Raw genomic sequence first — 14,385 nt, forward strand, 5'->3', positions numbered from 1 at the left:
TCAACACATTTCCAATCATAGAGTGGGCTCCCCCCCCCCCATCATCCACACTATCACATTTCTCCAGTTGATGACTCCTAAAGGATATGGTTCTCACCCTTGCAGGGCAGAGAAGATCATTGATGCACTTGCGGCACTACAGCCAAGTTCTCCAGATGACCCCATGGCTGCTGACTTCCCCTGCAACCTCTGTCCTGGATTGCCAGTTAGGTAGTGAGGTCACTTCCTTTAACCCCTGAGGAAGAGGACCTCCCACCTTGTTCGAGCAGCCGATAAGGAATCATGCAAAGAATAGTCACTGAATCATGGGGCCACTCAGGATCTTCCATACCGACAAGTGCTTCTTCCTCATGAATTTCTCTGAGGTAGATGGGCTGCATGGTCCAAGGTTGATGGGCTGAAGGGTCAAAGGCTGATGGAATGAAGAAGTCACTGATCTCTTGCTGGGCTGAAGGATCACTAAATTAACAAATTAGGAACAAAAAACAGCAGCCCTTAAAGGGATAATGCAACAAAGGAGACAAAATTGCAAAGAAAACTTTAAACATCAAACCAAACCAATAAAGCACCCCAGTTCTCATGGTACCAAGTGGGCATGGAGATCTGTAGGGCTATGAGGAATGAGCAGGGGAGTGCAACTTATTTGACAGCTTTCAAAGAGTGTCACAAACACCTGGGACTAAGTGATCTTCTGTACTCATCGTTCCACGATCCTGAGACTTTTCTGATGAATCTCTTTGCTACTCAGTGAGCTTGCTGGGTAAAAGGATCAGTTCTCATGAATTTTCTGTATACATCAGTGATGAACTGGTGTTGATTTACACTCAAGTATTTAAGTGCAAAATGGCCCAAAGTCTCCTGGTGGCAAAATAACAGATTCCTGGAGTTGGAAGACAATTTACTCTGCAATTTTTCTCACTTTTATTTTTAAGATCTGCTCTACAGCCAATATCCTTAGTGCACCAGACATTTTAGACATCTTGGTGACAATAATATCATTGTGCTTTAGTATATGTGACACTTCTATATACACGTCATTTGAGGCAGCTGTGTAAGGTTTTTAGATTAAAATATGGCTGATTTTCTTGAGCACTCTTCATCTGTGTGCTGATTGGGTCACTGTGCGTAAAGAATGCAGACCTATGCAGTTTTGAAATACCTTAAATTTGATAGGGTAGGAAATTCAAAACTATTTAACAAGATGAAAGAACTGGAATTGAGAGTCTCTGGACACTTTGTGCCCTAAGGAATTTGCATCTGGGGACAAGGCAATTCCCGGGGACATTTCTTATGAAAATATTTCCATTACCTATTGTGAATTGAGGTGATTTATAAATAAAGGTTGTGTTTTAAACTCTGAATTCAATTTGGTTCTCACAGGTTATCATCTAAGAATTACTTTTAAGATCTCCGATTTGGAGGGATATGACTTTGTAAGGTATCATATCCGGGCTACTGTTAACTAAATCATTGTATTGGATTTTAGGTGTGGCTTCACTTCAGGCTCATTCTCCATTGGGAGCAGCGGGGGACAGATTATCACCGACACTCAGAGCTGCAAACAAGTTGCCACGTCACAGGCCACTTAATCGAACGCACTCTGCGCCACTCCCGCAAAGCACACAGGCCTTGGCACAACTGGTTGTTCAACAGCAGCACCAACAGTTCCTAGAAAAACAGAAGCAGTACCAGCAGCAGATACAGTTGACCAAGGTCAGTGCTTCCTTTGTGTCAACAGTCAGTGGCAATTGGCATTTAAAATGTACGTGTCTATGGTAAATCGCTGAACACATCATTCTTTACTCAAAACTTGAACTCATTAAACTTAAAGTGTGTCTGAAACCAGCAGTTTGTATTGAAAAACCATTCTTATTTTCTGTCAAGTAAAAATAGAAATTGCTGGTGATGCCCAGCATCTGTGGGGAGAGAAACAGAATTAATTGGTGGAATTTAGTGCACTCCCTCTGCACCTATGCTGCCCCTCTCTACCTGCCACCCAGGAGCAGGTTGAGAGGGACAGGGGTGGCTGCATCATGGAGTTGTGAGCCCGCCATCATCTTCACTCCTCAGAATTGAATCCTGTTTGAGAATGGCCTTTCCCCTGGGTGGCCAATTGAAGCCCTTAAATAGCCACTTAAAGGCCTCAACTTGCCACCCCTGGTATTGTACTAATGGCAGAGATGCCACATCATGTGGGCAAACCACCGCATATAGACTGGCAGGCAAGCATGTAACCTAACAGAGAAGTCCCTCCTTTTGGGTACCTTTTGCCCAATAGAGGGAGTTGAAGGTGGCAAAGGCTGTCCTCGCAGGAAGGCACCCTTTTCCTGTACACTGACCACCACCCCCCACTCCTGCCAGAATGCCTGAATGGCCTTGGTTTTTTGAGGCTCCAGTATACCCCAGGAGACGGATCGACACTGAAGTACTGGCATTGGCCACTGCTTCCAGTGGTGCTGTTGATTCTGAAGAGTTGCCGGCTTTTGACTGACCAACAGCTCTTACGGATGGGGCATCCACCCTAGAGCACTCAGGAACTCAGACAGAAGGCAACAGTGATTGGCTTTTAATCATAGCGAGGTTCCTGCAAGTGGTCACAGTGAGGTTGCTATCAGCTGTCCAGACTGTGAATGGGCCCACTACCACAACGATTGAAATTCCATCCAATGTTTCTTGTGGTTCATGTTTCATCAGAATGATATTTAATATGTTGGAGACTGATCTGCCTGCCAACCATTTATGGTTCTCCTTCAATTATTTAACTCACACACACAAGATGTAAGGTGGGTAGCTACTCTACATAATATTTTATCTGTGAGTTATATACCATGGAACCATAGAACCCCAACATTGCAGGAAGAGGCCATTCATCCCATTGAGTCTGCACCGACTCTCCGAAAGAGCATCCCACCTATGCCCTCAGCTCCATCCTATCCCTAAAACCCTGCACATTTACCATGGCCAATCCACCTAACCTGCACATCTGTGGGAGGAAACCGGAGCACTCGGAAGAAACTCATGCAGACACGGAGAATATGCAAGCTCTGCACAGTCACCCAAGGCCGGAATTGAACCTGCAACCACTGTGCCACTGTGTCACCCCACATAATGAACCAAGTCGGACCAAAGAGCTATTATTTTTCTGTTTGGACAACAATGTGACAACTCCATTCCTTTAAAAGGTGTACTGGTGAAAACAATCATTTCTTCCAAGTAAACATTGAGAAGACCAAAGCTATTGTCCTCGCACCACTCTCGCCCCATACTTCTGACAAATTCTGTTTCCCCCACAATTAATTTTATTCTGCTTCCTGGCCACTGTCACAGACTATACTAGGTTGTTTGCAATGTCACAGTCTTGTTTAATGCTCAGCTGAACTTCCATCCTCATAACCAGCTTTTTTTCACAAGGACGGAGAACATCCAACTCCAAAATATCATCTGTCAGTGCCCCATCTTAACTCGTCTGCTGCCGAAATCCTTATCCGTTTCCAGACTTCATTGTTGCAATTCTCTTGTGACATCACCCTATCCTCTACTCTGCTAAAACTTCATATTATCTAGATCTGCAGAAAGTTTTTCTCACCCATTACCCCTGTGCTTTCAGACATGCATTGGACCCTGGTTCATCAACTTCCCAAATTTGAAATGCCCACCCCTTTGCTCAAATGCCTTCATTGTTTTCTATATCTCTATAACCTCCTTCGGCCCTACAATGCTCTGACAACTACAATTCTCCTGCTCTCCTTTCATCCTTAGTGTTGAATTTTCAGTTATCTAGACCTGAAGTTCTGAAACAAATTTAACCTTTTTCCCCATGTCTCCTCCTTTAACACCCTTGTTCAAACCTATATTTTGATCAACATTTTTGCCACCTTTCCTAATATATCCTTCTTTGGTTTGGCAAAAGCCCCTTCGCAGATTGTGCTTCTGTGGATCATCATGGGAAATTCCTGTTTAAATCTGTTATAGAAATGTCTTGCCACTCATCACAGTCTAGGTATTGAATGTAGGACCTCTCGGGCTCTTTTTGCTCAACTAACCTCTGAATAAATTCAAAGGCAGTTGCAGTGTTTAAAACATAATTAAAAACACTATTTCAGTCACTTTTTGTTGTTGTTCTTACTCATGAACTATTGATTTGCACACCAGCCTTTTGAGTTGCTGTTTGTTTTCACTGCTGCTAGATTTTTACAGGAGGGTTAGGATTTTAAAAGATATGTTGAACTACTCATTGATACCGACATAAAAACGTTACTCCCTGCGTGACACTTTCACAGGCCCTGTGTTCTCGGGCCAGAGAGTAGGATATGTCTCCCACCTGCTGAGGCAGACAGGTATTACTTTCTTTGATGTGCTTTCTACTGAGACTCATGCAGTTCTTCAGTGGCTCATTTAGTTGCATTCCTTCTCTCTCTCTCTGAAACTGCTGTGGCTTAGAGAGCCCTGTAAATTATGTCCATTTTAATTTCCTGAATTGAAGCAGTTGTACATGAAAAATGGAAATTGTTGCAGGCTTATAACAGTAAATTTCACTCGTGTGCAAAGGCAATGGAGTTCTCTGCCTATTAACTTTTGTTTGATGAAATGCTATAAATAAAGTGACAGGATCAGGTTTTATATCTTCATCCTTAATGGTTCGCATGACCAGCGCTACACTATCACTGTGGAACTCTAACATCTGCAACTGTAAGAAAGTCATTTATTTTTAAAAATATGTTATTCTACAACAACAACACCTTGTATTGCTATTTAATCTAATTAAATGTCCCAGGGCACTTCAGTGGAGCATTCTGAAATTAAATTTAACACTGAATCACATAAGGAGATATTAAGGCAGTTGACCAAAAGCTGGCTCAGAGATGGGTTTAAATGAGCATCTTATAGGACCAAAGCGTGGGAGAGGAGTTTAGGAAGGAATTTCCGGAGTTTAATGCCCAGGTCGCTGAAGGCATGGCCATCAATGGTGGAGCGATTAAAATCAAGGAAGTTGTGAGGACAAAATACCTCTTGGAGGGTTGTGAAGTTGAAGGAGATTAGAGCTAGGGAGGGACTGGAAAATTAAGATGAGAATTTTGAAATGCAAGGAGCAGAATTTTACGCTCCCCCCACCCAGCCCCAAAGCGGGTGCTGAGACAAGGAGGATGCAAAATTGACGGAAACCCCCTCAGGAACCAGCCCGCCCAAATTCGGACAAAATTTCACACTTGGGCTGGCATGGCCTCAGATGGGAAACCTACCCTTTCTCTTAATGAGGCCATTTAAGAGCCTTATCCGACCACCCTGAAAAGTGAGGTGGTGCGGGGTTGGTTGGGAAAGTGAAAATGAAACTTTTCATCATCTTGGGTGGGGTGGGGGTGGGGGGAGGTGGGGTGGGCGGGCTCACTCTGAAGGCCACTCAGAGTTGCCTTCCCCCGCCAGATGTTGGGAACTCTGGGACCCCTTTCTCCCCATGACCGCTGAAGTGCTCCCCCACAGGAAGAGAACAGTCTTGCCTGGTGATTGTCGAGCGGTGTTCATTCATCAGTTGTCGTAGTGATTGCATGGTTAATGGCATTTGCTACCAAATAAACCTGTCGGACTTTAACCTGGTGTTGTTAAAACTCTTACTGTGTTTACCCCAGTCCAACGCCGGCATCTCCACATCCTTTACTGGACCCCCTCCTTGCACATAAATAATGAAAGAATGGTAAAAGGCAGAGGAGGTGTGATTAAGGATCTCGAAGAGAATTTAAACATGGAAGCCGGGGGCATGGCTGAGGTGTTAAATAACTAACTTGCATCTGTCTTTACTAAGGAAGCAGGTGTTACCCAGGCCATGGTGACAAAGGAGGAAACTCTGTCATTCCAAGGATTCAAAGTTGATAAGGAAGAAGTATTGGATAAACTGTCAGTACTTAAATTTGGCAAGGCATGGGAATGGGTGAAATGCATCCAAGGATATTGAAGGAAGTGTGAGTGGAAATTGAAGGGACAGTAGCCATAATCTTTCTGTCTTCTCTAGACTCAGAAGAAGTGCCAGAGAACTGGAGAATTGCAAATGTTATACCGTGTTCAAAGAATGTTTTATGGATAGCCCCAGCAATTACTCAGCCTCATCTTACTACAAGGTGGAGTGAATTAAACAGGCTAGACACTGGAATTAATGGTGGTGGGAACCTTTGGAGGACATCAAATATATTTTTCACAGTAGGGGCTGAATTTTCAGTACCAACATTTCCCAATTCAATAGATCCATCTCTGTATAAAGTATCCCATCAATCCAGTTTTGCTCAGGGGAAGCAGGGGTCTGATTGAATTAGGCCCATCACAACCAGTTACAGATCAGAGTTGGCCATGGGGGATGCCAAGTGCTGAAGTTGGCTAAGAGCTGGCTAGGTTCTCTCGGACCTTGTACCAGTTTCCTTCTAAAAGTTTAGACTTCTAGCCTTCACGCCTCACACTCCATTAACCCCATTGACCCTTGCCTTCCTGTGCCGACACCAAGCCCCATGCCAACTTAATGCCAACTTGTGCCAATCTACGCACAAACTTTGGTCCTTACAGTCTCCACAACAACTGACCCAGTTTGAACCGTCGGCAGACCTCAGGAGCCATGTTGAGACAAAATAAAATAAAGGTTTAAACTCCTATCACAGTATTCATGAAACCCCGTTCAAAACTTTTAAACCCCCTCAAGCGCTTAATCCCTTATGAAGACAAACCTCTCTTGATAACCCCACAAAGATAGTTAATCATGCAATGAATTCATTGAGCTGTCAAAGTGAACCTAGGTCACTCCTGCTGAGATAATTATAGCTTTTGTAATACAACCATGTAGTCACAATGACATGATAGTCCTTGGGGAAATGTCAAGAAACAACTATTGTAATTGCTAGAATAGCATTATTTTAACTCATACTGACGTTAGTAATTTTATTTTTATTCTTAAAGTACTGGGGAATTAAATAACTTCCCATCATGACTGTTCCACTGATCTTATTCACACTTCAGGAGCATTTAAATCTATTCTAAAAATTTGTGACACCCTCACTGCGAGTTGTGACCCTTGATACTATGAAACTGGGGTCCATTTGAGCTCAGCACTGAGTTCAAATCATCTTGCTGAGTTCAGGTTTCCCTCATGTGAGTCGTACCTTGCCCCTTTTCTTCTAACACCGAAAATGGGATGTTAATAAATGGGGCAGTCCTGCCAGTCCTGCCCACCATTTTTAAAAGTCTGCAGAGTCTCCACACCTTGACAAAATTCCAGCCCGAGATGTTTGAAAGTTCTTCAGCCTTGTTGTTTGCATTTGTGCTCTGATTTACTCATTCTTTGAAAACTATCTAATCACTCCCACTCCACTGTTCTTTCTTCAATGTTTTGTTAAGATTTCCTTTCTAAGAATATATTAAATTCCCTTCTAAAAGTTACTTTTGAATCTGCTTCTGCCACCCTTTCAGGTAGTGTATTCCAGATCACAACAACTCTCTGCATGAAATAAGTTATCCTTACCTTGCCTTTGGTTCATTTGCCAATTTCATTAACTCCGTTCCTTAGGTTACCAACCCATTCTTACTAGTAGATAGCATTTCTTATTGACTCTATCAAAACCTCTTATATTTTCTCTCCTTCTTGGTATCATCCTGACAAATTCTCTACCTTGCTCTCCTCCTTAAGTCACTCCTTAGAATCTACTCATTTGACCTAATTGTTAATTCTATCAATTGACATTAAATGCATGCAGGCATTGATCAGATGGTTACTTGAGCACATTAAAGAGACATTTGGGTCTTGTGGCATTTACTGTGGTAATGCCCCTTCGAGGCCAAAAATTCCAAGTTCAAGTCCCACTTCATGACTTGATGGCCATTGAAGGTGTCTTCTTAACATAGCCAAACAGTTTGATTGTCAGCCTGCAAATTCTTCCAATATGCCTGCTGCAGGTCGGAGTGTTTCTTGGTCAGCCATACTGCATGGGGAAGTGGAAAATTAACTTTGTTACTTTGCTAAGTATAATCATGGACCAAACCAATTGAAGTCCATGGTGCCAATGCCCTCTTATGGCATGGTACCTGAAGGAGGAGGAGGATAATAAGTGAATGGATACTAACTGACGAGAATGGAGTGAAATCAGAGGATATATACCTGTAATGTTTTATAGTATGAACAAACAAAATACTGACTGAATCTCGATTCTTCCTTCACCAACTAGCTATCAGGATTATAGCACTAATAACTCCTTATGTGACTCCTGTCATATTTTGCTGTTGTTGTAAAACCCTTCTCCATGTTTTTTACATCTATTCTAAGTTGGCATTCAGAACTGGACACAATATTCTCACTGAGACCAAACCAGTATTTTATGAAGGGCTATCATTACGTACTTATTTTCCTGTTCTATGCATCTACTTATAAGTCAAGGATTTTGTGTTTTGTTAGCTGCTTTATCATTTTGACCTTAAGACAAGAATGGCCATCTCCTATGTTTATTGATTTTCAAAATTCCTCAGTAAAATGAGTTTTTTTTTAAAAAGAGGAAAATAATTGAATTACTTTTGAAACTGATGTAAGTTTAGATATATGGGGTAAATTTTATGGTCTGTGTCCTTAATTTTAACAAACATTACGGGTCCATTGATCCCTATGCCCACAAAATATTCCTGATGCATGTTCCTGTTGGAGAAAGCTGAAATTCATAAGATTCACCATGTAGTATTTGTATTTACCATGTATCGATGTGTGTGAAAATATTTTCCTTATTTTGTGTGGCAATGTGGATGAATTATTGTGATGTTTAAATTAAAGGAGGGGTTTTTTTTGTTACAGACACTTTCCAAGCCCCTCGAGCAGCTTCAACAGCCGGAAAGTCACCCTGAGGAGACGGAAGAAGAGCTCTGCCAACAGCAGACTATACAGAAAGGTGAGGGGCCTCCCTGTGGAAGCAGCAAGAGCAACAGCAATGGCACCTATGAGAGAGCAACAGCAGAACTTCAGCCAAGTGTTGTGCAGGTGAAACAGGAGCCCCCAGACAGTGATGATGAAATCCAGTTCAAACAGAGCAATCCTGAGGAGAAGACAAATTTTTTTCACCAGGCAAGTAAAAGACTACATAATCTACCAATATTCATAAAGAAGCCAGAGAAAACCTGCAGCCTGAATGAATGCTATCAGCAGCAGTGACAAGTATGATCACTAAGAGTTTAAACTTACTGAATTGTATGGAGCTGTGTTTGTTAGCTTCATATCTTCACACATATGTTTTTACCTTTTGAAGAGGTGTTGGAAGGATTAGTATACTGATTATCAACCTGTTGAATCACATCATAAAAGCTCCTTTCATGATCAATAGTATTGGAGCGGAATTTGAAGTTGTAGCTATTGACTGAGAGGCAGGGGCATAACATAGTGAGCCACAAGACCTCCCTGTTGTTAGAATAATCCACCTCAGAACACGTTGCATGGTTAAACCAAAATGAATTATCATTGCTTGTAGGTGACATCTTACAAAGCAGTGATATTTGTTGAAGTTAAGGTCCTAGGTCAGCCACATTTTATATTGCCTCAACCCTGAGGGTCCTGGAATCATGTTGAACATGTGCACTGGACAGTGAAGTGTGGTGGTGATTAGTGCAGAATAGGATATGGAAACAATTGTCACTCTAGACCAGACTTATGGTTAAACTATATTGACAACTGGTGTGCAGCAGCCTAATCAGCGGAGACAGAACATTCTTGTCCTGGTACAATAAGTTAAGGCTTATAATGTACTGTTTACGTTTACAACAGTGATTTGGCATGGTGCTGCTGGAAGTATTTTCCAGTGCTGTTATTTCCCCAAGCTCCCCCAATTGAACTTGCTAAGTAACTAGGATATCCTTTCCCAGCTGCCTAATGTTTTCTAATGTTCTTTATGTATCTCTTTTCTTCTTGGTCCGTCTAAGCCTCCTTTTTACCCTTGTGATTATTTTTGTATTTTGTTCCATTCACCCTGTGGTTCACAATGGTCCCCATCACTTACAGTGAGTCAAGTAGTTGAATCAGAGATGCTGCTGATAATTAATGATAATGATTACAAATAGACCTCAGCATAAATGGAGCCAAATCCCCCCCTTACTAGGCAATGGGTAGGATTTTCCAGCTGGTCCCGCTGAATGCAACCCTCCACCATGGGTTTCCCAGTGACGGAGGTGGATACAATGAGAAACCCTATTGACAGTGGCAGGGCTGGAAGATCCTGCTGCTGGCCAATGAGGGGCCACCTCCGCCATCAAAAAACATGTCGCGGGGTAAAACAGAAAATCCTGCCCAATGATTAATACCATAAAAACTAAAAGAAAATAGTACTTTTATATCGACTGACAAGATAACAGGTCACATCAGATAATAGTAGTATAAAGTGGACCTGACCTTTGCAACACACTCTCAAATACCACAAGCATGCAGAATGATATGCTATATAGTAGGAAATTATTTTTTGGCCAAAGTAAAATTCAATTTTCAAAGGTAAAAAAATTGAGAATTCAATTCAAATTCAAAGAATTTGAGTTCTTTGCTGGTGTCTGTGGCTGCTCTACAGACCTTTAAATTCCAGCAGTTGAAGCCCATGTAAAATGCAATTGTTGGGGAAAATGTGATTTTAAAACTGTCATCCATATTTTCCAAAAATTATTTTTGCATCTGAGGTTCCACTCGATGGGAATTCTCTATCTCGGTGTTGGATTTCAAGCTGTTGTAGAGATAGGTTCTTGAAACTTGGGACAAAAGGGGAAAGGGAGAATATTACAATCTGATTGGCAGGTTTCTCCAAGTCTACTGCTTTGCAACTTACATGTTGTAATAAAAGACATTTCAAAAATGGTTATTCTAGCCATATGATCTCTCTCCCCATAATGATTTCAAAACTATTTGCATAGATCATGTCTGGATAGACAATGGCTATTGTTTAATGGCTGAGGTGATTAGATTCTATAACGTCCCAGCCATTAATTCCTGAATGATCCGTTATCCATCTTAATGAGATGAGAAGAACACCTTTCTATTGTTTGGGTAGACCTCTGGTCTCCATTTGCAAGGTAGTTTATAGAAATGCAAATATGTGGTCCAGTATAGTTTCAGTATCTATTGAAATAGTTATTGACTTCAGTGGGTGTGAAATTCCATAGGAGGATGTCTGGGCATGTCTTTCTTGCACGGTGGCATAACAGGTGGCACAATGGTTAGCACTGCTGCCTCACAGCACCACGGACCCCGGGTTCGATTCCCGACTTGGGTCTCTGTCTGTGTAGAGTTTGCATCTTCTCCCCGTGTCTGTGTGGGTTTCCTCCGGGTGCTCCGGCTTCCTTCCACAGTCCAAAAGACATGCAGGTTAGGCGCATTGACCTGCACAGGTGCCGGAGTGTGGCGACTAAGGGAATTTCACAGTAACTTTATTGCAGTGTTAATGTAAACCTTACTTGTGACTAATAAATTAACTTTAACTTAAACTTACTTTAACATTGGAACCTTCCAGAAAACTGCTCAACAGGTAATACTATCAGGTGATGTGGTAGCCATCTTAAGTCAGTGCACTTGCGAGCTTTTTAAAAGTTCTTTTTAAACTACTCAATATATGTCTGATAAGCCAAAGAAATTAAAAATTAATATCACTCACGCACACCTCACAGAGTGGGTAGAGACTGGAATCCTTGGACAGAGTTGGGATGAAAACAAGCTCAATTTATTACACTTTTGTCTGTCAAAATTAACTGCATAAAAAGGAATAGAATTTGAATAAACAGTCCCCTATTTGGAGAACACACCATCTTAATGTCCCAAAAATATGGCAAGTAAGTTCATGCACAATGTCCACTGCCCTTTCTTGTTTCCCAAAATTTAAAGTTGAATACAAATGCAATTAATTTTGGATGCAATTTGTTGGACTTTTGCAATGTAAAACTGATACCAAAAACCTTTAGATTTAGTAACTGTTGATGGACAGTAAAGTTTACCTGGAAAATTGCTAGATTAAAAACATGTCATATACATTTTCTGAAATACAGAAAAATCTCAGTCACAGTCAAAATACTTCCACAGGTGTTACTTTGCAATACAGAGATGATATTATAAACCACATTGTCATTTTGTCATTCTTCTGTCATTTTCCAATATAAGTGCTACAAAGAAATGATCAATGTCTTCAACTGTGGGTCTGACAATAATGGTTGTAAATTTATTTGGCCAATTCCTCTCCTGGATATCAAGTATTTATTCTGTTGATCATGTTGTGATGAGACCTGAGATTTTAATCTTTGTATTTGATATTTGTTACTTTACAGTTAAAATATATTCTTGGTTTCAAATTAATATCTGCGTTATGTTTTGGGGGTTTTATGTTAGATATTTTCTTGGGTTCAGCATCGGCAGCGATTTCTGTGAGGGAAACCTGAATCACTTCAGGACTGTGACCTTTTTTTGCCCAGAATCTCGGTAAACTAGAGGTCAAAGCAGAAGGTTTATACTCAGTTGGCTTACTTTAAACCCAGGTGATCATAAGAAATCCCACGTCATAGAATCACAGTACTGGCTGTTAGTTTTCAATTCTGGCAAACTGCTTGAGCAAGTTGGGACCTGTATTGTACACAGAAGATGTCACATCTTGAAATTCTACAAAACAGACCAACTTGACTGTTTTGTCCAAAAAGTTACTTGTCAGAGATTGTAAGAATTCCAAAGAGCATATTAATTCCTTGAAAACTACTTCTAGTTCTACTGTTTCCAGTTGTCTTCTGTTTTAGTGACTTTTTTTTGCCTCTGTGTCATTTTTTTCGCAAGTAAACATCTTGAAGTTTCTTTAACCCCACATATGTTGTTCTAGGGTTGAAGGTGCCAAATGCATAAGATGAATAGTTCTCATTCTCTCCCATGAATAATTTACCATGAATCGGGGTAATTGTTATACCAGTGTGTGCTATTCTGTAAAAGCTGGTGAACAAATACTTTTTTAATAAAAAGTCAAGTTTTCTGATGGAAATTGCTATCCAGTTGTGAACATGAGAGCAAATGTTTGAAAAAAGTCTAAACTGATGTTTTATTGAGCCTTTTTGAGCTTACCAAATCATTCAAGAATCAAACCTGATCCCACTTCACAGTGTGTTTTTTATCATCCATTATCGTGTTATTGCACCCCTAACCAATTGAATGGTGCTTTTTAAACGTTTCTATAGATATATCTATTGGGGCGAAAGGGAGCAAGGGAAGGTGGGATCAGGATATTGAATTTGATCAGCCATGATCAAAATGCAGTGCCGGATTTAGGCTTGGTGAGGCCCGAAGCTATATAAAGCTTGGAGGCCCCTTGTTAAAAAGTTACACCAAAAGGTCTCACAAACATGCGTACCAAAACAGGACCGTGGGTCGCCACAAAAAAATTGAAAACATAATTAGGCCTTTTAATTATTTAATAGCAAGGTATTTAAAGTGAAAAATACAAATTATTTTCAAATGAATGCATTTACTGATTACATATTTATCATTTGGCTGGCTTGGTCTCTCTCTCATAGATTATAATATAGTATACCCTGGAAACAATACATTAGTGTAATTTTAAAAATAATTTTAAGATACATTAATATATATACAAAATGTTCATCCTCAGTTAAGACCTACATCATTGAGTTTTGTGAATTTTGTTGTTTCAACTGTGGATGTCGGCTCTGCAACGCTCACATTTGCATCACTTCGTGTTTTCCTCAGCTGAGATTCCAGACTCTGTTGTTTCAGTAGCAGAGGCACTAGGCTGTGGTTGTTTTGGACTTTGCTGATCACCTTGGGTTTGTGGATCCTTATCTGTTTCTGGAGTAAAGTAACTGTCAACTTTTGGTAATTTTTTGAGTTGCTCTTCAAGCTGGTGCTTTCTTTTTCTTTTCTGGTATCCGCTCTTAAATGTTCTCTTCATTGTAAACCTTCTGAAATTTTGTGAGGCCCTAAGCTGTAGCTTGTTTAGCTTATGCCTAAATCCAGCACTGTCAAAATAAATGATGGAGCAGGCTCGAAGGGCCAAATGGCCTACTTCTATTATCTATGTTTCTATGTAAAATGAATGCCAAGGAAGCCTGAAATATGTCTGACCCAAAATTGCAGTGAGCCATTTTTCCAACATCCCACGCAGGAGCCTCAAACTGGGGTTAGATCTATTACATTTGTAAATGAGAAGTCTCAGAACACCAGGTTAAAGTCCAACACATTTATCTGGTAGCACGAGCTTTTGGAGCGCTGCTCCTTCATCAGGTGATGACCTGATGAAGGAGCAGCACTCTGAACGCTCATGCTACCAAATAAACCTGTTGGACTTTAACCTGGTGTTGTGAGACTTCTTACTCTGCTTACCCCAGTCCAACGCCAGCATCTCCACATCATATATAAAT

The 14,385-nt window shown here is 40.9% G+C and overlaps 1 protein-coding gene across 2 annotated transcripts in view; it reads left to right on the forward strand.

The window, feature by feature from the left end:
• The window catches only part of LOC144509624 (histone deacetylase 9), a 728,394-nt gene that overhangs the window by 493,027 nt on the left and 220,982 nt on the right, over positions 1 to 14,385 (forward strand). For both annotated transcript variants that reach the window (XM_078238446.1, XM_078238445.1), the window contains 2 exons: positions 1,487 to 1,713; positions 8,810 to 9,076. In XM_078238446.1, coding sequence (XP_078094572.1) covers positions 1,487 to 1,713; positions 8,810 to 9,076 — 494 coding nt within the window. The remainder of the gene's footprint in view (positions 1 to 1,486; positions 1,714 to 8,809; positions 9,077 to 14,385) is intronic.

Source organism: Mustelus asterias, chromosome 2, assembly GCF_964213995.1.
Source record: "Mustelus asterias chromosome 2, sMusAst1.hap1.1, whole genome shotgun sequence".
In the NCBI taxonomy this organism is placed as follows: domain Eukaryota; kingdom Metazoa; phylum Chordata; class Chondrichthyes; order Carcharhiniformes; family Triakidae; genus Mustelus; species Mustelus asterias.